The sequence below is a fragment of the Choristoneura fumiferana genome, chromosome 9, assembly GCF_025370935.1.
Source record: "Choristoneura fumiferana chromosome 9, NRCan_CFum_1, whole genome shotgun sequence".
NCBI lineage: Eukaryota > Metazoa > Arthropoda > Insecta > Lepidoptera > Tortricidae > Choristoneura > Choristoneura fumiferana.
The window spans coordinates 3,314,569-3,339,953 of record NC_133480.1 but is presented as its reverse complement, the minus strand read 5'-3'; the positions used below and the strand labels follow the sequence as shown (position 1 = coordinate 3,339,953).

Here is a 25,385-nt window from a genome sequence, read left to right as displayed (position 1 = left end):
CTCGTTCTCGCTCGAAATAATCCCTCAAACGAATTACAAACTCCCGACTGTGGGAGTTCAAAACAGTCTTTTTAGACCGTTTCGGCATTTTGCCAAAAAATAACAACAAACTTAACGAGAAACAGTAAAAGTCAACAACAATAATAACAGAAATGAACAATAACAAAATACAATGCAAAGAAAATGCAACAGAAACTCAACTCGTATACAAGGCAGACGCACTCGTACTGACAATGATACTGACTGACAAGCACTGGCTACAAGAGGCACAAGATGGCTGCGGCCGTATTCCAAATAGCCGCGTTTACAAAATCTTGCAAGTTTTGTTTTATTTTTCTTATTGTTATTGAATAATGAACCGCGCAATTCGATTGTTTGAACTCACCTATGTACCGTTTGCCATGGTCGACGTAGTGTTGTACCCACGTCACTGCCAGCCCAACACAATCCCTGGCGAGTCCTGTTAATGCTGAGCACTCACCAGCGACCGCTCCCGCCAGGTGGGCGACGTAAGCCAATGTTCTGCATTACCCACGTCACTGCCAGCCCAACACAATCCCTGGCGAGTCCTGTTAATGCTGAGCACTCACCAGCGACCGCTCCCGCCAGGTGGGCGACGTAGCCAATGTTCTGCATGCCGTACCCACGTCACTGCCAGCCCAACACAATCCCTGGCGAGTCCTGTTAATGCTGAGCACTCACCAGCGACCGCTCCCGCCAGGTGGGCGACGTAGCCGATGTTCTGCATGCCGTACCCACGTCACTGCCAGCCCAACACAATCCCTGGCGAGTCCTGTTAATGCTGAGCACTCACCAGCGACCGCTCCCGCCAGGTGGGCGACGTAGCCAATGTTCTGCATGCCGTACCCACGTCACTGCCAGCCCAACACAATCCCTGGCGAGTCCTGTTAATGCTGAGCACTCACCAGCGACCGCTCCCGCCAGGTGGGCGACGTAGCCAATGTTCTGCATGCCGTACCCACGTCACTGCCAGCCCAACACAATCCCTGGCGAGTCCTGTTAATGCTGAGCACTCACCAGCGACCGCTCCCGCCAGGTGGGCGACGTAGCCGATGTTCTGCACGCCAGCGCCCCAGTAGCGGTCGTACACCGCCGTGCCGACATCAACAGCGGCCAGCAACACAAACACTAGCAGCTGGATTATCGCGAACTCCATCTCTGACCAGTTCTGGAAAGTGAGATTATGTGTTGGTGTAGTAGATGCAGGAGCTAAGAACACTTGTCTTGTTTTAATACATCATAGAGCCACAGCTCGCGAATCATAATATAAAAAAAAAACTTTCAGCCTTTGTAGTTACTATAACGAAGGTTTGGCTGCCGCAGGCTCTTGGTCCATTATAAATTAATCATCAGGTGCGCCTATCACACCACCAATGCCTACCAAATTTGTAAAGTTTTACACGGTGAATCGGTGAATCCTATCTTTCTTCCCAAATTTGAGACAAGAAAAATTTTTTAATGTTACGATACATTTTTTGGGAGAAATTTAAAGAAAAAACTAATAATGTTTTACCCATTTTCAGTTTATTTCATCGAGTAAAGTTTAGGTAATGTACCGTGTTGCGAATGGTTAAGAAGAACTCTTATGAACCACAATATAGGTATTTTTACCAGTTCAAAACGACAAAGATTTTTTATGTTTGTTTAAAGTTGAATAAAATATTGATTTCAGATGGTTTCAGAGGTTTAACAAAGACCACATGCTGATGTGAAACATATCGGGCATAGCATACTTCGCCAGTAGACGTGAAAGACCCTTTCTTTTAAATACTAACCATGATAATGGTGGCAATATGCGCCGCGATAAGCGCGTACACGCCGCCCGAGGCCCCCGCCAGATACACGTGGGGGTCGGTCAGACTGGTCGCCAGGGACCCCGCTGCGACCCCCGCCAGGTACACTAGGGACACGCGCCACCAGCGGTGCACCATCTCCAGTGGTACACCGAGAAATAGCTGCACTAGGAGGTTCACTAAGAGATGGACCACGCTGGAATGAAAATAGTATTACGAATTTACACACAATCTACAGCAGGAAGGGGGTTAAATAGAACCTTGTAAAGGGTCTATCGAAATATGGAGTTTCTTTTTACAGTACATAAATGTGTTACGCATTTGAGTCCGCCGTGTGGACAACACGAAAGTTATATTATGTGAGGCTCTACACCCCAGCATCCTCCTTACTAAATGGAAGGAAGGAGGGAAGGCCTAACCCACTAAAAATACCGGTATCCCCTCTATTTTCAATTACGGCTGCCACAGAAAAGATAAGTGACACCATGGCCGCATGGTGGGCTATAATTTACCAAAAACAAATTTAAGCGTAACCCTATCTCAAAATTTAAAATGCTTAATCATGACATCAATTTCGTATGTCAAGTTTCATCGGTACTGCTAAAAGCATCTGAATAAAAATCAGAGTTCTTCTTGTTCTCCCAAATTTTGAACAATTAAAGTTCACAAAACGCTAGGAGTGTGCGTAACTGTAACTATCGCTACTTATGGGTTTTTCCACAAACGACACACAAATAATCAGGTTCGAAGGACCAAAAGAACAATAGCTTTTTAGCCACATTGTGACACAGATGACTATTGTGACCTTGTTTGTATGACGTAGGTATTACCGTTGTTATTGATGGATTACTTTATAGCTTGCTTCAAACAGGCACTTTATAAAATAAACATTTAAATTTATATTTACGACACGATAGATATGATTCATAATCGCTAATCATAGAAGAAGGGCTACAAAATAGTAAGCGTCAGAACCCCTGGACCAATGGAGATATTTGATGTTTAGAAAATACCAAAATTTACTACCTATTTGCTAGCAGGTTTCTATCAATGTACCGAGTCGTCTTTACCTTTTTTTTTTGTACCTAATAATATTGTTGTCTTGTGTTGTGAATAAATGTATTTTCTTTCTTTCTTTCTTTCGAAGTTAACGGAAATCAAGAAAAGCACGGTATATACAATTTGCTAGTAGGTATAGCTGTGGTAAGCGTATTCGTGTGTACCCAAAGATCGAAAGCCAAAGATCGCGCCGGAAATGGAATGCCCAAGCTTAACCCATAGCACTTACTTATATAGTGCCATAGCATGTAACTTTAACTTTTCACATGCCAGAGCATCGGTCCGTGCGAATTTTGAGGCCATCTTTTTCTGTTTCTATTCATACAAAGCAAAAAGCTGAAGTTTTCCACATAGCTTCCTTTACGGTGCAAGGATCTATCTCATAAAACTTGGTTTAAGGTGGTAGGACCTTGTGCAAGGTCCGCCCGGATTGCTACCACCATCTTGCTCGCTAATCCTGCCATGAAGCAGCAGTGCTTGCACTGTTGTGTTTCGGCGTGGAGAGTAAGACAGCCGGTGAAATTACTGGCACTTGAGGTATCCCATCTTAGGCCTCTAGGTTGGCAACGCATCTGCAATCCCCCTGGTGTTGCAGGTGTCTATGGGCGGTGGTGATCTCTTACCATCAGGAGACCCACTGGCTCGTTTTCCATCCAGTCGGATAAAAAATAAAAAACTCTCCTTACCTTTTGTATGCCTGAACGCGGTGTCGCGCCATATCTAAGGCTATGTTTTTCCATTCTATTTTTTTACCCCCGACGCAAAAAGAGGGGTGTTATAAGTTTAACCGCTATGTGTGTCTGTGTGTCTGTATGTCTGTGTGTGTCTGTGGCACCGTAGCTCTTAAACGGGTGGACCGATTTGAATGCGGTTTTTTTGTGAAAGCAGGTTTTCTAGCGATGGTTCTTAGACATGTTTTATCAAAATCGGTTCAGCCGTTTTTGAGATATTGAACTTTGAAGTAACAAAGTCGGGGTTTTCCAACTTTTAGTTGGTTAGGTTATATTCTGTAAAATTGCTATTACTTGAGACAAATAAGACTACAGGTTCTTTTTTAATTTTGTATACGAGAGGTTAATTCTCCAGTTCAGGATTGTCTATCAGTCAGTCTGGTTACAGTTCTATAGTTATAGATAGATACACTTACCCAACATGCACAAACATGTAGGTCAGGAACCTCCACGCCTCGTGCCTCTTGTGTGGGTCATAGATGAATATCTTCGCCATCGGCCCACCAGCTCTTGTGCTGCCGTGCGCCGCGTCATAGCAGAACAGCACGATCTCCACCAATGAGATAATGATCATGCATATCGCCGGCGGCCAGCAGGTGTATTCCTCCTCGTAGGTACCGTCTGCGTAAGTGAAGAGGGATCTACTAGGGACTGATTTCGACAACACAACAGAGGTAAGGGTGGGTTAGAGGGATTGAGGAATGTTAAAAGGTTACACGGGCGATTCAAAGTACAATTTTACAAGCCATTTAATCGTAATATCAATTAAAATCATCATGCATTGATAAAATAGTTTTTTTATCAGTAATTTACAAATAGGTTGTTCCGGGAACAGCGTTATGCGAAGGTTTTATAAATAGTCAACAATAGAAATAGACCACGCGTCGGATGAGTGGTCGCAATTGTCAATTAGCCCGGGTCGGTGTAATGCCGCGCCGGCCGACCACAGCCAATGTTAAAGTAATAAAACAAGGAAATTTCACAAAGGTTGGAAGGATGGGAAGGAAAAAAAAAACAAGAAAATATTGTTAGTAATCCGCATGCATGTAGTTAGTGTCAGTAATTGGCAATATGATATGCTTCGTTAGTGGTATTATTTATAATACCAAGGTCCATTTTGACGATGTTGACAGCGATTAAGGCCGTCTCGCAGGAAAAAATAAATCTAGATTTAGTCGTTAAACCTGGCTTAAGCTTGACAATTCCATGGATACATTTTGACACTACTAATCTGAGCTTAACGCAAAATCGAGATTTATGTGTTTCCAGCAAGTAGCCATTTGATCTTCATTTCTACAAAACTGCTGCGAAAATAAAATTATGAAAATTTGAGAACATCACTTAAAATGTAATACAAATTTTCAGTTTAGTACTTTCGAGAGGTATTGCCGCAGATGTTATTCCTAAAATCGGCCAGCTGATTTAATTTCAATTCTTGCCGGAAGTATTGAATCATACATTTCTAAATTGGTCGTCGAAATGGATCTTTATGTGCTTAATTCTAGCATCTGCATAAAAGAAAACAGGCTTTGCTATGTACAAGGTAGAGTTTGCAAATGCTATTACAATTGTTTAAATTTTAGTGTGATACTTTATGATGTAATCACAATTTAAGTTTATATAATAACAAAAACCATTTTTAATGCGAGCTTTTTTTCACTGACTATACTTATTGTTGACTATACATTCAAATTATTGTTTGAACTCACTATTAATACAGAAAAAATATTTATTAACACAAGACAAAACTATGCAATGTATGTAACAAATACGTATACTAAACTTCAAGTCAATTCAACCACTTTCTAGTGGTTGGATCAAAATTAACTAGCAAGATTTGAAACAAACAAGTGCAATTGCAGCAAACGCATTTTTGTTTCTTTTCTTTTGTACAATAAAGTTTACAAATAAATATACGAAGTGAAGTTAAAAGCTTATAAAATGAAGGACTACCAAGAAGGTATGTCATATACATTCAAAACACCTTTTGTAGATAGCCAATTACCGTGTCATTAAACTATTACAAAACTCTGCGGTTAAAGTATGAATCGTTGGGTTTCCCCATTCGTACTGCCTGTCCACTCAACGTAGTCTGGGACGTTTGCTGGTGTCTAATCATCTTGTATAACCCAGGACGTCTATAATTCTAATAGAATTACATTACGTCGTTCAAAACCCCGTATTTCAAATTCTTTTCACTTTTTAAATGCTCAGGTTTTGTGCTTCGCGTCTCTCAATATGTATCAATCTACATATATATAAGTATTTTCTAAAAGACTATGTTCTATATCCTGAACAATAACCAAGTTATAGTCTTCTATAACTATAAATGTTTGCTCGAGTCTGGAATTAACCAACTTAGATGGAATAGATGGAACACAAAAAAACTTATTTTTTACTTTTGACTCGTAATCTATGAGCAAACCTTTCAAGGTTTAAGAAGTTATATTTTGTCCTGTAACTTGTTAATTGTCTGTGTTTTGATACATATGTACCTACATCACATACGTACGTACAAAAATAATGTATCACAAAAAAGTTTAAACAAAGGAAAACATTGTCAAAGCCTTTTTAATTTCAAGTTCATATCATCATAATCTTAATTTTCAATCCAATGTTTACATACAACATAAATGGCTAAATTACCTGCAATCCAACCTTGAACCCAACCTTGAATTGAGCATGCAGTGTTGCCATTCCAAAGAATAATGATTGATGACTAAAGCTATACAATCAGCAGAAGTGAAGCATGCTTTGGGAAATGTTTATAGATGACATGATTGTAAACATGAGATGCTTGACTGGTGAATACTCTAGTGTTTATTTATTGATAGACATGGTAAAGGATAACAATACTTTTCTGTCACAACAAACGCAATTATATATCGTGAATAAGGCATATCAAGGTTTAATTCTAACCCATGATTTTTTAATTATTATGGATACTGTATTGTAGAACATAAATTCTGATAAAATTCTCTGACCTAAGTTAGGTACGTTTCATGCGTCCGTTATTTTATAGCTGATAAGTCGTCAGTGGAAAGGTGGTAGTGATTTTACATTTCCACTGAGGATATAATAGAGGATAATAACTAGTTTTTTTTTTATAATAGCGACATAATTTACATGCGGTGATAGTAAACAATAAACATACCAAAACACTCTTTCACCTGTCGTAAAAACTGTAACACTTTACTCGGCGTCTCACATTTATCTTTACACAGAGCTTCTTTACTGTCACCATTTTTACACTTAACCAACATGTATCTATATACATAGCACTTTCAAAAATGGCACTACGACGGCCAGAACGCATTAAAATGTCATTACGGTGATGGCTGTTACGTTAGAATAATTACAAGTAGATACCTAATTCATTTGTTTATTGCCAGATGAGTCCCAATTTTGGACGTTTGAGTGTCTAATGCCTACCCTCGTTTTATGCAGCACCGTCAGGTGTTTAAGCCAATGATTGCGATGGCTAACTGATGGTTGCTAAGATACGTTGCGAGCGGAGAGCGTTAAGCTAGAGTGAACGAATTAAGGGGACGATTTTTTTTTAAACATCGGAGCTCTTTTGGATCTTCATAGCATATACCGAAAGAGTAATGAAGTTTTCTTTTTTGTAAGGAAGGTAATTGTATATAAAATAAGAGAGTCTGCTTTGTTTTCATAGTAGATGAACCTTGGCACATCCGCTATTCAGATACATGTATAAATAGTATTAATTAGGAAGGAAGAAAACATCTGTTGTGATATTTTAAAAATTACAACCAACACCGAAGAGAAAGAAACACAGGCACAAATTAACACCAAATTACTCGTATTACCAACAGAAATATAATTTAGAAGAGTCAAGACAAAGATATGATGAGTATCAAAATTCTTTCCAAACTAACAGCAAAAAGTATACACACTATAACATAAATAATAGGTATCAAAGATGTCGCCTTAACAGCGCATTAGCATCAGGGTCATAGTTAAGTGGATATTTAGTTACTGCGAGTAAACAAGGCTCACAATAAGCTCTGATGGGGCAGTTAGGGTCGCCGGCTGACATTGACATTCGAAGTTCCCGGATCCTATTCATATCAGAATATTTGCACTGGCATCTTTCATCTACCATTACCTCTAAGCTTATATTCGGTTTTCTTTTTTTTACCGAATAACAGCGAAACTAGACACTAGCAAAATCGGCCAGTGTTAGCCAGAGCCATATAATTTTTTTTTATCGGGATTGGACGCGTTGGGCATCAACGAGAGATAGGTGATATACTTTTCGAATTCATAGGTTGAAAATGTGTCGTGTATAAAACCTGATTAAAAAACTATCTAAAAACATTAATTTATTTATTAAACTGAAAAACGGAAAAATGGCGCTTCCAGCGCTGTTCCTATTCTGCTACTGACATTTTTAAAATATGTCACTATAACACGCTATTTGCCCATTTTAATTTGATATATATGCTTCTTCTTAATGTTTTAAAAAATCTAGCAAATCACCAGTTCGGCCGAGGCCGCACTACGGCTAAACCGCCGCGGTTTTTAACCGCGTGTTCTTTTTATACAAGTAAACTTAAAACCGCCAGTGCGGCCACTTGCATGAGTTTACTTGTTTCACAAAGTCACGCGGTTAAAAACCGCGGCGGTATAGCCGTAGTGCGGTCTGGGCCTTCATCATAAAGTTAGTTTGTCCGTATTACATCTGTCTACTTCAATGAAAACTTGACGATAGTCATCTTAGTCTTTTGGTGTGTGAGTTTATCTTGCATGATGTCGTCCTCAAATTGACCCGCTAGTAACCTTATGAATTCACGACAAATTGCACCTATATGCTCAATGACATACGTATCTTTTATTACCTTACTCATTCTCAACAAAGGAACGGAAATTTTAGGAGGAGCACTTTGTTCTTTATGGATTGGTTCATTCATCATCATCAGCATATCCGCCGTAAGGTGTCCACTGTTGGACATAGGCCTACCCCATTGATTTGTCATATAAATACATTGAATGCTAATAGAAAATAACAGAATTGTTCTAACGTATCCCGTAAATGTAAACCATGAGTGAATTCACGTTTAAACTTTGAAAAATAACGCTATTCTAAATGTTGGTGATGATAAATGGCCTATATAGGTCCCAATGCTGGGCACTGACCTTTCAGAATGAGTTGGGCTGTAGTTCCCACACGGGCCTAGTGCAGATCAAACCACCACAATTTAAATTAAATGTACGTAATAGTATACACTACGTAGTACGTAGTAGTAGTGAAGCCTAGTGGTTTGACCTATCGCCTCTCAAGCAAAGGGGCGTGGGTTCGAACCCCGGCTCGCACCTCTGAGTTTTTCGAAATTCATGTGCGGAATTACATTTGAAATTTACCACGAGCTTTGCGGTGAAGGAAAACATCGTGAAGAAACCTGCACAAACCTGCGAAGCGATTCAATGGTGCGTGCGAAGTTCCCAATCCGCACTGGGCCCGCGTGGGAACTATGGCCCAAGCCCTCTTGTTCTGAGAGGTCTGTGCCCAGCAGTGGGACGTATATAGGCTGGGATGATGATGAATAGTATACACTTATTGATGATGTCCCAAAGGAAGCTTTCCAAAATTGCGGTTTTTTTATATAGGAAAATTTCGTAATTTCCTCTCAATTTATTATGGAGATTAAGGGGCTGTTTCACCATCCATTGATTAGTGTTAACTGACGGTTAAATGTGATGCCGTCTCCGTCTATTCGAACAAAACAAATAGAGACGGCATCACATTTAACCGTCAGTTAACGCTAAGCAATGGATGGTGAAACAGCCCCTAAAACTTTCCATTTCTTAAATTTAAAATTCCAGAAATTTCCGAGATCTTTTGGAAACTTTCCGCAACGTGCACATCTGTAGTTACACTGCCCTCTATGATACTGTAGGTGAACTAAAGAGCAGTTTAGCTGACTATCGACAATGATCTACAGGTTGTTGTCTAGTACGACCGCTAGTGCTGCGCTGTAGGAGCAACAGAGTGCAACCTACAACATTATATGGTGGCATCGGCATAATTATGATCTGACAGATTAGTTCCGTAAAACAGTTTTCTAAAAGATGAATTTAATTAATTAGGTACACAGTCACGTGGAAATACACATCTCTAAAATTGATTCGATATATTTGTGGACATGAGAGAACTAGGTCGATTTTGCACCCCTCAATTTTTGAGAATCTAATTGAGATTGTGAAATGTTTCTAATAATTTCAGAGATTTTAAAAATTAAACGCGCCAAAACCGTTTAAGTCATCTGGAATGAATAAATTTGGAAGAAACCAGTGAAATAGACTTTTGGCCTCATCTGCACTTTTCATTAGGTGATATAGGGTCAGTCAGTTTTATATAAAACAAAACTTTACGGGTGTGTTCAGCCTAGCTTTTTTAATCTCTTACTGAAATGTAATATTTCAAATTTCATAACATAGGTAATATGAATTTGAATATTTTCAACTCTGACACGCGTTTGACCTTTGGGTGAATAACGATTAAGCAGTGTAGGTAGGTATACAAGGAACGAACAAATGAATGTCTTTTTTTCGCAGTTAGAAGTTAAGAACTAGGTATGTACGAGTAAACAAACAGAAAAATGCCTTTAAAGTTTAAAGAACTATTTCGAGGAGATTTAAAAGAAAACACTGGCTGTACCCTTGTTTCTATAGTTGAATGTATCGATTGCATGGATAAAGAATGGCATCATCATAAATTACAAGTTTTTTTTTTTTATTTGACTGGAGGGCAAACGAGCAAATGGGTCTCCTGATGGTAAGAGATCACCACCGCCCATAAACATCTGCAACACCAGGGGTATTGCAGACGCGTTGCCAACCTAGAGGCCTAAGATGGGATACCTCATGCCAGTAATTTCACCGGCTGTCTTACTCTCCACGCCGAAACACAACAGTGCAAGCACTGCTGCTTCACGGCAGGATTAGCGAGCAAGATGGTGGTAGCAATCCGGGCGGACCTTGCACAAGGTCCTACCACCCGCAAATTTTCTTTAACTTGCCCTGTTTATTTTGACATGTTTGTTTGGGTCAAATCTTGGAAGCTAAATTTGACCCACCTCCAGTGGTTCGATTGACTTGAAATTTGGCATAGGTACTTATGTAAATCTGGTGACAATACAATAATCTGGTAGTGAAATCCTGGTAGATCGGCCAAGATGCGGAGACGGCAGCACGGAACTCCTCAACCGTTAAAGGCATCGACTTGAAATTTGGTACAGAAATGTAGCTTGGATGACAATGCAAGTACAGTCAGCAAAAAGCAAAAAAGCTTGTATTAAGAATGTAATTTTTAACAAAAACTTATTTTAATTAATGAGTTTTTGTGACAAGCTAGTTGGCGCTATTGTATCGTCTGTTTCACATTTGAGTCACGTTTGGGATTGGCTTATCTAAATGTGCTAATCTCAAGTAAGATGCATCGTGCTTGCCAAACTGATTAAGCGATATTTCACCTGTCAGAAAACCTTCACAAAAAAATCCAAAATAGCAAGCTTTATGTGGCAGGTTTCCTCTTCTACGGAAAACTGTCAGAGAATACTTTGTACGTAATGCAGATTAAGCCATTTTCCTCTATCAGGAACTATAATGAATTCAATTATTCACAAGATCTATCAAAGAGACTCAGAGACACCACAGGAGACCGAAGAGCTGGCAGTTTCCTCGCTCAACGCATCAGTCTTGCGATCCAGCGGGGAAAAGCTGCCAGCATCTCTGGTACCATGCCGCAGGGTCCATTTTTAGATTTATTATAGTTTTAGCTTATTTAATTTTATTGTACCTAATATACCTTTTTTATGTTTATGTAATATATAGTTTACAACTGTCTTTTAACAAGCGAACAATCAAACCAAAATGTATTTCATTATTCACAACTAATATTAAACAGCATTGTACATAAATGAAAATTGCACCAGCGGTTTACCCGATAGTTGCACGATAAGGCGAGGTGTGAATAAAAACAGGTTTTACACACGAGATTCCTGCGCAGGGAAAAACAGAAGGATTTACCGCTATTACTAATTTACAATGATTACAATCTATATATCACAAAGCTATTGCACTATTTGTTAATTATGCGTAATAGTGTGTGTTTTCTCCTTGTACTTCATTGTTGTGTACTTCTGAAGTGACGAATAGACATTATCGTAAACGCCATGTTAATTTGCAAGATAAAATTCTTTCCGCGTTAATTTTTCATTTTCATTCTTCATGGTCCAATGCCTTTTATCAGACGATTTTGGGCAGATTCTGCAAGGGGACTACTTGATGATACACCGATCACATTGATATTCAAGTGCCGTTGAGTAAGCTTGTTTTGTTTCATAACATTATTTAACTGGTCGTTTATTTGATATGAACAATTCGTCCTTATGCACTGGGGATGCCCCATCGAACTTTGATACATACGACTAAATTAGATTGCTTCAACAATCAACGTGTTTACACTAATATTATACTGTATGCTCTACATTATCTATTAGTTCTGTGTCTAAAAGCGCTACTGTTAAAATGTGTATCAGTATCTATTCTATCTACATCATTGGTTCCGAACTTTTAAGTGGAGGTGGGAATTAATTACCACCCAAAGGGGTGAACTGTTTTCCGCGAGGGGTAATGAACAAGATGCCATCAGTAACATTCAGAGGGTAAAAACGGAACGGAAGATGCACTCTAGCTTTTAAGGGGTAATTGACAAATTGCTACAATTTTCATGGGTGTTAAAGGAGGATGGGCTAATCAGTTCATGACCAATAACGACAAGCAAAATGTCACCGGAAAGGTTATTTGAGTTCTATAACTTTTGCTTGGTTGGTAGTCTCAAAGCTTCGTGCAAAAAATTATAGCCTTCTTGGCAGTGAGTTAAAACATGACCTTTCAAAGGTTTCTGCCGCTACTAAATTCCTGCATCACGGATTGTGAAGACTTCAACTGTAGATAGTTATGTGCCATAAATTTTTTTTCAGAATAATCTCGTGCCATAGAAAAGTTGTAGAATAATTATTATCGGTTCCTCAGCTGATGTCCATCCAAATCTGCCCATTCTCCTTTCAGGTTAGAAACCACTACTCTAAGCCTCTCGGGGTCTACCGTCTTTACGAAACTAAGTAGTCTACTCTACTGGATCATTATATCGTTACCCACGTCTCCACCGTCCGCTACTCGTGCTCCTCACCCGGTTCTGATAGAAAACAACGCTGTTCGTTTGATATGCACGTGGCGGGGTTTCTATGGGAATAAAGGGAATACTTTATTAATTGTTATTTCATTATTATTGTTTATAATCGCATAAGGGTACATTTTGCCTCATACCAAAAATTTAAGAAAATGAAAACCACATAACGTACGCCACGCCTGGCACATTTAATTGTACATTTTTTAATGAATGCACGGCAGGTATAGGCGTTGTCTAAGAGTGAGAGGAACATAGTTAAAGCGTTTCTGCCATAAGTGACCTAATCTCTTTTCTTCTATAGAAAGGCTACGCAAATCATGACCAATGATTGCTAGCAAACGATCCGTCGTTTTAACACCGACGCTTATTTGTTTTTGTATTTATCTTTTGGAGACCAATAAATACCTAGCGAAGAATGGTAACTAAGAATGTCAACTTTCTGTGAAATGAAACTTCGTTTAATTAATATTAGACAAAAATTGGTTCAAACCAAACTGACTGTAAGCCGCCGAATGTGAGCAGGCTAACTGTGATAACGTAATAACGTATTGTCAGTTAGATGTGAACGAAAAAGTGAATATGTATGGAAATACAATAAACTGCGTAACGTCGGCGGCTGACAGTCAAGTTTGGTTTGAACACGGCCTAACAGTTGTCAAGGGCGTCGATGGATCCTCGATATCTTATCAGTTATCGACCATGTATCTAATGGCATTAGTGTAACTTACTGTACAACAACAAGTACTTTGTCGGTTTTGTAATGTTGCCAAATCCCAAATGTTCCCATGTGTTCCCAAATCTTAGAATCCTTGGTGGTGTAGTCCTCACATTTGAACTAACTTCCCTATGGCGCCTGATCTATTGTGCGGTACTTTGTCACTAGCATGTAAATTTCGAATTGACACTATACTGTAGTTTATAGCGTCAAAGTATTAATTAAGGGATCTACTTTTGAGTTTGACTGTGTACAAGTCAATTATCACTGCTCGTTCATTGTTAATGACGTATAAATATTCGTCTGACACGGTACTTATTTAGCCAGAGCCAAAACAGAGTGTGTTGACTGTTGACTAACATACAAAAGGTACCAGCCCGTACAACAGTGGTTTTTAAATCCTGACTCATTGAGGTTAAAAGATAATTAAATCTAACTACATTATTGTTTAAACAAGTGCCTCAACACTATCACGCTCGATACAAGCATATAGTACAAAACTAGCGTTTACCCGCGGCTTCGCACGCATAAATCATTAGATACAGCAGTTGAATTGAAATTTCGGGATTTTATTAAATTCTCGTGGGAATTCCCTAAAATTACATCGTGGTTTTCACTGACGTTAAATTAAAACACCCATGCCAAATTTCATGACTCTAAACCCAGCGGTTGTTATTTCGAGACTTATCCATATCCCGTGGGAATATCGGGATAAAAGTAGCCTATGTGTTATTCCAGATGTCCAGCTATCTACATAGGTACCAAATTTCATGACTGAGCCTAGCGGTTATTAGTTCGAGATTTTATCCCTATCCCGTGGGAACATTGGGATAAAAAGTAAGTATGTGTTAATCCGGGTTATAAACTAACTTTCATCACGTCTAAACCGCTGAACCGATTTAGATGGAATTCGGTATACAGATAATTTGAATCCCGGGGAAGGACATAGGACAGTTTTTATCCCGGAAAATTGCATATTTACCGCGGGATAGCGATAACCGAATTCTACACGGACGGAATCGCGGGTTTTCATCGTACTGAAGTACTGATAGGTATTAGAATTGTGAAAATTTGGGTGCTCTAATGTTAGTCTATCTAGCAAAAACGGCTCGACCAATTTGGATAAAATTTTGCCCACAGTTTATTACCTGGATTAAAACATAGTAAAAACACTTACATCCTGGTAAATTAAATAAGAAAAATGAATTCTTTGTAGAATAAATGATGATATATGTATGTATGACTGTTTGTAGGTTTAATAGTTAACAACTTTGTTTGGAAATTATTCTCGCGTCTCCGATTTCCGGTATTAAACTTTAAGGCAACCATTTAGTTGAATACGTGTGTAGTAGAGCTAATAAGTAAAAAAAAGGCAGCACATAAAAAGGATAAGCTGTTACAGATAAGCTTTATCGACAGCAAATCTACAAGGTTACACGTGAAAAAACTGCGGACGTTATCGCATGGTACTGAATGGTATGTTTTAATTCGGCACTTATCCATAACATATAGATGCAAGAGATAGAAAGGACAACACTTCTTATTTAAAATCTACGTTTTACACCCAAGGTCGTAACAAATTACCAATTAGTTCGTCTACCATCGAGAGTCACGTCACGTACGAAGATAAAACACGCTAACATAATAAGTATATAATTAAATTGTATAATTGACATTGAATGTTGGGACATCTCTTTTGGCTAAACGACCACATTTAGTCATAGTTTCAATCGTTTAGAAAAGGACAAAAAAATTGCAAATTATGCGTTGGACTTATAAACCGTCCGAATGGCAGTTCTGTGCTACGCATTTGACCGCAAAATTAAGTTGATTGTAGGTAATAGGAAAAATAAGGGTATTTAAAATATTATGATTTCACAATATATTGGTATTTGTTAGTATATATTACCATCAAATTTATAGTTTATAGATAAATGCGATGTTAAAAAAATGTTCGGTAAGTATATAATTTTGTAAGAAAAACTGAATTTGGTGGCGTCTTATTCCTTCGTTTTCCAGTATTTTTTAAAGACTGCTATAACTATTAGGCTTTAAAACTTGTGCGCCAGACGAACGGACGGATACGTGAGTTTGGACCCTTCGAAACGGAACCCTAAAAAAGAATAGTTGCCGTCAAACTCAACTTTCATAATAATACGATAGTTAGACATATTAAACCATAATATTCATTTACCTAATAAATATCCTTGGTTGTTCCCTGTCTAAATTTATAAAAATAATATTTAAGTATGCAAAATTTCAGCTTGCAGGGCCCAAGGGTTTGAGTTGGGCGTAGGCGTTGATGAATGAGTCAGTTAGTCAATGGGTCAGAACTTTTTTTTTAAGTAAACGTACTAGAGATCATTCATGCCCAGTGCAGCGGCGGCCTTAGGGGGTGGCGAACAGAACAATCGCCCGGGGCCTCGCGCAGCGACCCAAACAAATTTGAAAAAATATAGATATTTTTAACTATATTTTCGCATCACATACTTTTCACGCAAGACAAAGGGTCTCGCAAAGACCTGCCGCCCGGAGCCTCGCAATGGGTAAGGCCGTCGCTGCCCAGTTGCCGACATTTAATAACCAACTGTACTTATAATCATAAAGCCGTTAACGAGACTCAAAGTTTTTCTACTATCACAAAACTCTATGATCTATAAGAATACGTATGTAATTACGCTACGTCCGGAGTTTTTTAAAGAAGGCCAGTCATATTTTTAATGAACCGGTTATGTTGAGCTTCACAAGCTTGAAGTTATTTTGCGAAAGGATTATCATAAACAACCGAATTTTTATTCGTCGATTATTTGAATAAAATCGTAGATCGTTTTTTAGCCACTCCCAACATTCAACATTCATAAATGTAAGTGGGTGACAATGCAACATGCAAATATTGAGAAAATAAAAGGAGTTAAAAAATATTTTTTCAGTGAAGATGAAACCAAGTCGTCTATTTATTATGCCATAAACCTACCTACTTCAAAAAGTAAAAGCAAATCAGGAGGACAGATTAAAAATTGACAGTGAATTGTAATTATACAGACAGATGCATTTTCTCATGGTCATTAGTTTTGGTTTAACCGTATAATTTGCATAGGTATTTCCATTCAAGAACCACTTCAAAATATCACGTCTCGAAGTCTCGATTTTAGTATCGATCACGCACGGGGAAACCCCGGCTATTTGCATGTTACTATACTGTCTTTCAAACCGGCCATCTTTTTTTGACGTACCTTAAAATATGATTCATGTTAACAGAGGTGTGATATAATGGTGATTGGAATAGAGGATACGCGGTTACATTGGCACTTTTTTATCTATAAATAAGAATTAAAATTTGAAAGTCGTTAGCAAGAATTTTATTTATGATCAAGTTTAATGAGAGTAAACGTACTCTTACGTCAAAATATTGCTCACGTGATAAAACTTTGTCAGTCAAACATGTTTCATATACTGACACTGCCGTTTTGTCTAACGCGCTGACGTTCGCGACCGCATTCACCATCTCTTTCAATCCTCGCCTCGTGCCGTGTGACAGAAAAAGGTGGTGAAATCGATTGTGATTACAAGTGTTTTAGACGATAAGGTCAATGAACCGTCATGCTTTTAAAAACGTTGATAAATTGAAATAAAAACAATGTAACTAGGTTAGATTGCTTAATGAATATGAGTGTTAGAACAAGGGTATGATTTGAACAGAGAATGTCATGAATAGCACACCCAAAGCGATGTTGACAAGCAATTAAACAAAACAAGTGACGGACCACGACGAAGCGTTGGCGCGAACAGGGACCTTAGAACATCGTCTATAGAAAGAAAAAAAATATTTTATTTACAGAAGAGAAAATTAAACACAAATCGAGCGAAGAGATATGTACATTATACAGAATGAAGATTGCGATGCGATTACCTTATTTTTTTTAGGAAACACAAGGCAGTCGCAGTAAATATGTTTCATGTAATTAATCATTAAAAGTTATTTTTTTCATACTTGTAATAAAGTTAGTTTTTAACGTAGGCAAGTCTGGGTAAATCTTTTGATTTTGTTTATTGCGGACCATTATTCATAAGGTGAATTATTATACTTTTTACGAAGATTATAATTACTACTTCAATCAAACAGTCAACCTTTGGGTTTTCGCCCTAGACAACTGCTTGAAGAAATTAATCCAAAATGTTAAAACAGTTTCATGTAAATTCTCGGTACTTTCGGTACTCTTCGCTTTCACTCAATTTGTGCTTGCTAACAGAAAAACTAAAGAATGCAAAGTTGGCCGCATTCCTCGTAAACACTGACAAACATACTAAAACCGTAGTGTCTAGTGGGTTTCCCCATTCATTCAACTCAGCTTTTAATTTACGTGTGTTATCTATCTCACATGTCATTAGATTTGAATCATCGTTCATTTATTGTCACGCCAGAATAGGACTGAGTAAATTTTACTAGTCAAGTTTTTTATTCGGAACTTAAAAGTATTTTCGTCCAACATCTAGGTATGCTTTATAGATAAGTACGACGCTTATGTTTGAAACATTCTGTACGTTTAAAGAAAAATGGATAGGACGAAGTTTTTGCGGATAAATGGCAAACCATGACATGTTAGGAAAGGTACTCACGAACAACATGATACGGATTTGGACAATGACATATCTGACAGAGACAGATGTGTTTTACTCGTATTACAGAAAGAGATGGACCCAGAATGATAGTTATCGGGCATGTATACGACGCAATGTAGTCTCCATTGCTTTGAAACATATATTGACACAAGCGGGACAAAAAATAAATAAAATAAGTACCGCCATCACGAGTCGACACTGACTGGAACCCTGTAGGCCACCTTCCTAAACAAAATTGGTTTCTATGTTAAACACACTAGAGTACACATCGTAATGCATTGTTAATCGCATGCAGAATACACTGTGGAGGCATTTACAGTGTGAAGTGCTTGAGTACAGACAGTAAATTATTGATTTAGGGTATTGCTAATTGAAGAGGAAATAGTAAATAAAATAAACCAAATAAATAAAATTAATTTATAGTTGTCCTTTAAGGCTGCATCTACCCACCGGTCGAAATATCCCAAAAGTATTATAATAAAACCGGTTTGATATATTTATATATTTATGATTTACCATTTTACAATGTTTATGCATTTAAATCACTAAGGTATGTTTTAAGGCTAAGGCTAATGGACAATAAACGTTAAGTGTTTTTTTTTTCACCACGAGCTTCAACTGTCGTGTGATCAAAATCTCAAAATTTTGCACATGCTCTTTCGTGGTAGTTTCACAAAAGTGGTGACTATATGACAGCACATTGCTTTCATCAATATAAAGAAAAAAATGCAACAAGAAAAACGACGAAGAAAATAATCATAGACAAAACTAGAACAAGGATGTCCTTTTTAAGCTTTCCGACAATATCGAAAAGAGGAACTTTTTTCCTTAACTGACTTCTCGAGAATGTTTTTTTGTGAGATGCTGTGGTGTTATATTTTTCATGCACATTGCAGCACCTTATTAAGTTATCACCCATAATTACGAGGTATCATTACCATAGAAAACAAAACAGTATCTTAGCTAACTAGCAAGGCACGATAGACATTTAGTTCTCGAGAATAGGTGATAATTGTAAGACCTTCAAAAATGGTAAAGAAACATTAACATTAGACTTTAAGCGCCAATAAATATTCAAGATCATTAAGTATGTTATGGAAAGGTGCCACATGTAATCCTAAGTGTTTTTTTGTCCTTTTAATATATTGCGATATTTACGTTCTAAGTAGTGATGTGAACCAATTACATTATGTTTAAAACAAAAGAATATAACAAGTGCAAATTTAATGTTATTTAATTCAAATTAAGCCAAGAAAGAGCTAGATATTTTTATACCTACATTTATTTATTTACAGATTTATTTATTATATCCCTTCATTAAGTAGGATATTATTTAGAGTGGGTAGATGGTACATTATTATATTTCATAGCGCAGGGAATCACGCACTGCCAAAGTTTAAACTCTAACATACGAGTATCAACTCAATGGTAATACCTCATACGTTCCATAATTTACTGTCTGTATGTACTACTATTTACATAAAATGTAATTGTGATAAATTCTACAAGGAATATTTACAATTATATACATATTGACGCTGCAAAGGAAAATCCAGGTAGGTATTATTATTATAGGTAGAATATAAATAGGAAAAACCTATAAATATTACGAAATAAATTGTATAATAAGAAAACCATCGCAGCGTCAAAAATTATACGCGTCGTTAAATAAATATTTTTTTAATTAAATAAAAAAAATACATACATTGAAATTTTCAATCTATATGTATAATCGCGGTGTAATAAATTCTTGAATCGTTTATTTAGCGACACGAATAATAAAATTCACATGCTAAGATTACTAGCAAACTATATACAAAACCATGCAAAAACATCACAAACTACATACAATACACACATATCACTGATTTCGATATGTAACGAATTTAATTTAATAATTTATAGATTTCACCCGAACTTCCTCTTCTCATCAAAATGAGAATCAATGAAAATGAAATCAGAACGAAATTCGCAGTGGTATTCTAATAATACAAACTTTTTGAAAGTTGTTTGTTTCATAACCCTCCTCAACCTTTAGTTGACTGTCGTCGCGAACATCCCTTGAGGAAGGACCACGTACGGGTCCGAAACATGTCCAAGTTACGCTAAGCTAATACTAACTTACCCGTAGTGTCAACAGGGCCCCGATGTGGCACAATCGAATGCACATATCTGGCAACAAAGTGTCCAAACACTGCCTTGAAATCTGGATTGTGCATCATCTCGACGAACTCATTGAAGTCGAGATACCCGGAGTTGTCGCGGTCGGCAAGCGACATGATCTTGTCCACGACATTGTCGGGTAAATCGTGTGCGTATTCCCGGGATTCGATGATAGCTTTGAGCTCCACGTACGATATCCGGCCATCGTTGTCGTTGTCGTACTAGAAAGGAAATTTAATGTTAGTTTAGGTAATCTCCAATATTTTGGGTAGACAATACGCAAGTCATCAGTAGACAATTCACAATTTCAATAGGTCGTGGTAATTTGGGTACAAAAAAATTCAAAAGTATTAGTATTTTTTTTAGACAATCCCAATTGTTGTTATGAGTGAGAATACCTTCCTAAAATGAATAAAGTTGAAAGTATAAATAAAACGGTTCGAAATGAGTTCTGTGGAGAGTTAAAGCAAGTCAATTTTTTCTGGGAAATAACATTATAATAGGGTACCCCGTTCTACAGCATGTGATTAAATTTCTTTACATACAGTAATAATTAATAATCTATATATAAGTAACAACCGTTGTGCATGCACAAGATTACGGACTATTGTTATCATCTTGAAGATATGCACACACCCTATTAGGTCATATCGTTTTAAGGATGAAATAAGCGATCGCAAATATTTGCTATCGTACTCATGTTTAAAGAATTTAGTGATTCAATATGTAGTGCACGTTTAATATGACTTCATTAATATCTACTTTAAAGCTAAAATTTAGTCGTTCTGAGCTGAGTCGGTTGGTTTTGTTGAGGAAGTAGTTACGGCGAGTAAACTAACGTGAATAGGCTTAATAATCAATCATGAAAAAATTTATCAAATATCATATAATGGAAAATTAATAAGGTTTGCTTAATTTGCTTAGGTCCGTTGCTGATCTGCTTTTTGTAAAAAAAAAACATATTTATAAGGCAACTCCATGCATACCTAACTGGAGATGCGTGCGAAATAAACAAATCCCTGTCCTGCCTGACCATGGATCAAACCGGACCGGGGACCTCAAAGTTCGTAGTTAAGTTCTCTAACTATCAAACTATCCGGTCATCGTGAATGATTAATTTACATTCGCCGATTCATTGTAAGCGTTTTTAGTAATTAGAGGTGCCTATTATGTCGTCATCAGCTTCTATCAGTCCATTCCTAGACATAGGTTTCTCCCCTTCAGCTCTCCTCCAACCGCTGCTTTACTTATTAAAAATTCGAACTGAGACATGGATGCACAGAAAAACCAGAAAAAGAGACCTGCGCTGGGAATCGAACCCAGGTCCTCAGCAATCCGTGCTGCGTGCTATAACCCCTACACCACAGCTGGACAGGAATGTAGACACGATTTTTTCCTATCTCAGGTTGCTTATTTCTACTACGCTACTTAAGCAGCTACTTTACCTATTGGCAGTGACTTGTGACTCTCCCTCCACTGAACCCATTTCAAATTTCAAACAGTTATATTTATACTTTCAATTTTATTCATTTTGGGATGGTATTTCGGTAATTCATGATATTTCATCGCCCCATCTTACAGAGCGCCGTACACTTAAGTACATTTAATTCATTTATTAATATGTATGAACTTAAAACTGTCTTTCAATAATGCCGTTTAACTGACCTCTGTATTATATGGTATAGCAATTATCTTTGATAACGATATAAATAGATAAGTATTCTATATTATGTATTAAAATAATCTAAATTAATTTAAAAATCTATGAATTTGTGGACAATAAGTATACAAGTTTGCAACTGACCGTTAGCAGACTAATGAATCCCATCAAAAATAATATATACTTATGTCGCTTTTGTCGCTGCCGGTTTGTGTGCGAGTCAGAGGAGCATAGAGCATTACGTACGGCATGGAAAGTGCTTAGGAAAAGAAGCAGAGACTAGTGCTCCTGCACAAAATCTCTGCCTTTTTTTCCTCGTCACTTTACATCCCGTCGTCAAGTGTATGACTGTAGTCTATCGATATCTACCACAGAATGTTTCATTCATTCACGCACGACGTAATCAAACTGACGTTCACCGAAGAACAGACGAACGTTATTCAACTTCATAATATAGTCAATCGAAGCAGTTTTATTTTTACGTCACACTACTACATCACTGAATGACGTTGTTCTTGCGTAGTTTAATCAGTTCAATGTTAAATATCTACAGATAGATCTTAAAATAGATGTAATGTTATGTGGCCATGAACAGTGGCCAGGGCACAGCCCGAAGCATAACTTCTAAACGATCTGAGATTGGAGGCCTTGGGGTGAAGAGGCCTAAGGGATGACCACAAATGCTATGGGAAGAACGACATTAAGGATACTTCACTTCACTAAAGGATTGTACGAAATTCGGCCAAACTTTAGAGAACCGTTTTGATACAAACACTGTCGGACAGACGTAGCTATCTAGCATGCATGGTAGCAAAGTACGTAATAATAATAAGTTTGGGTTGAAGGATATAGACTTCGTAAAGTAACTCACTCAACTTTTAAAGTGTTGGTATTTTTGTGCAATTTCGCATTCCACAGAGTAAAGCCATTCGTCATGGTCTATTAATAAGCTAAATACCAAAATGTATTAATGAGTTGCACACACGTTAGTAAGACGCTATTAGCTGAAACTGTGTTGTTTCAGTTTCAGCGGTTAAGCCTGTTTTACATAGAGGCAGAACAATAAATAGCGCAGTACCTACTGCAACTAGCTGCAGAACTAACAGAAAGAAAACTTTATTAAGAAAAAATATGTTTTTTTGCTGAATGTACATTTGAATTGCATTGTCGTCCAAACTACATAATTATATCCGTCCGTACCAACCTCTTGATGGGATCTCTAGAAGGGAGTGAATTTCTACCTGCATGATTTGACCCGATTTTACTAGAATGCCATATGTTTATTTCCCCAGCTAAGTTTGTAAGCAAAAATAATTGGGCAATAGCTCAAGTACAAGTAAGCATCTTGATTTTTTATTTCTTATCCTCTTATCACAGGTTATAGGGCTTCAATACGGTATCAATCAAATCAGCCTAGACCCACTGCTGAGTAAAGACAACACCCTATCCTCTCAACAATAAAAATTCTTAGTAGAACATTGGTCACACAGGAAATTAGCTTTATAGCGTCCCAGAACTAGAGTTCTGTAGGTATTGATGTGATGATACATTGCCTATCATTGGATATCTCAGGACTGAAGATCATTTGACACCATGAGTCATCAGACGGACAGGATAAGAATGGGTTAGTCACCGACAATTTAGGTGTTGTGAGTTGTGTCACTGATAGTGTTATGATACGGTTGTCATGTGTTAACAACAATGAAAGCAGGGAGTGTTTTAAAAGCGTAAACAATTAATACAGTTAAGCCAAGTTTAAACTTGGAAGGAACATCGTACACGTTCGGACATTGCACATTGCGAAGCCGTAAGCTCACGAGATTGAAGTTGAATTGAGTGCCGTAGTAATTGTAAGTAATACAACTTGCACGATTTTTCTTGCATATCTAAACTGGGTTTAAATGTAGCTGTTCTTCTTAAAGCTTTTATTTACATATCTTCACATGTAATGCGACCCGTGCCCTATTTCACGAAGCTACCTTTACAATTTACAAACACTAGTCTTTGTTTAACAGTATGCATTGATAAGAGACTACCGCTTGTAAATTGTAACTTGTAGCTTCGTGAAATGGGCCTCTGGGATTTAGCAAACAATAGGTATTTTATCCAATTCTGGATTGAGCTGAAATTTGGCGTACTAGTGTAAGTTCGATGGCAATACATAGGTACAATAATTTGGTAGTGAAATTCTGATAGTCCGGTCAGGACCATCTCCGCAGGACGGAACTCTTCAATGGTAAATGGCATCGACTTGTGGTACGGAAGTATAGTGTTGACAATGGCAGGGTTGGAAATAATCAAAATAATTACGTTCATTGACAATTATTCGATAATGGTCGGATAACTATCCGGTTATTATCCATATATAATCGCCGTGACGCCAAAAAAGCGACGCGCTATATTACCAACGTTAATACACACACCACCCACAGTACGGAAGTAAAATGTCGCATAGAAGAGGGCCGACAAGAATTTGGTAGGATGTTTCGTCTTCATTGCAACCGGAATCTCAAACTCTCCACAAGATGTCGCTTCGTGCGTTGTTATGTTTTTTTCCGTTCTTCTGTATGGAGCAGAAGCTTGGGGGTTGACCTAAGCCATGTGCAAGAGGTTGGAAGCTATGAAAATGTGGGTATAGAGTCAAGAAAGAAACGGTATTGCAGAGAATGAATAAAAGCTTGGAAGTGATACGTACTATAAAACTGAGGAAGCTGTTGTATTTGTATATAACAACGCGTAACAACAAGTATGGTCTGCTTCCGCTTATTATCCAGGGAAAGATACAAGGCCGCAGACCACCTGGCCGTAGACGTACTTCCTGGTTAAGTAACCTTAAAGACTGGTTCGGAATGAGTACCAGATCCCTCTTTCGAGCGGCAGTCTCTAAGGTAAGGATAGCCCTAATAATCGCCGACCTCCGATAGGAGAGGGCACCGGAAGAAGAGAAGAATACACACACAGGATATAGTATAGACTTTACGCATAATATCAAGTATCTACATTGTTATTTATCATTAACAATAAGCAGTCTGTAAGTGTCGTTGACAATTAAAAACAACTTCAGACGCAAAAAAATATTTTAATTTAATACCAGAACAGCTTATTTATGCAACGCGGATACTTAATAAGAAAAAAAAAACTAAATAGGTTACATAAAAGAAAGAAGAGACTGTTTCATGCAATACAAGACAAACACCCATTGATTTCCTGTTTATTTAATAAAGAATTTACGCGACCGTATTTTAATACAGACGGACATACAAAAACTAATTTACCGTAGTTTTTCCTTGAGCAATGCGTAAGTCTCAAGTCTAGTAGATGCGTATTCGGTATTTCGATTTACCAAATTGAGGTAATGAGTGAGTAATCCACTTAGACGAGGAAAAAACTTTTGTAGGGTATGTCT

General features: G+C 37.6%; 1 protein-coding gene across 5 annotated transcripts in view; it reads right to left on the bottom strand.

The window, feature by feature from the left end:
* Nucleotides 1–25,385, bottom strand: part of rho-4 (rhomboid-4) — a 32,870-nt gene that overhangs the window by 4,236 nt on the left and 3,249 nt on the right. The window contains exons 2-7 of one of the 5 annotated variants that reach the window (XM_074091920.1): nucleotides 20,282–20,540; nucleotides 18,337–18,381; nucleotides 17,301–17,342; nucleotides 4,021–4,225; nucleotides 1,797–2,010; nucleotides 1,039–1,189 (exon numbers count right to left, since the gene is read on the bottom strand). In XM_074091920.1, coding sequence (XP_073948021.1) covers nucleotides 1,039–1,189; nucleotides 1,797–2,010; nucleotides 4,021–4,225; nucleotides 17,301–17,342; nucleotides 18,337–18,381; nucleotides 20,282–20,540 — 916 coding nt within the window. Of the gene's footprint in view, nucleotides 1–1,038; nucleotides 1,190–1,796; nucleotides 2,011–4,020; nucleotides 4,256–17,300; nucleotides 17,343–18,336; nucleotides 18,382–20,281; nucleotides 20,541–25,385 lie in introns of all 5 variants that reach the window. The other 4 variants (XM_074091921.1, XM_074091922.1, XM_074091923.1 and 1 more) reach the window with 4 other exon arrangements.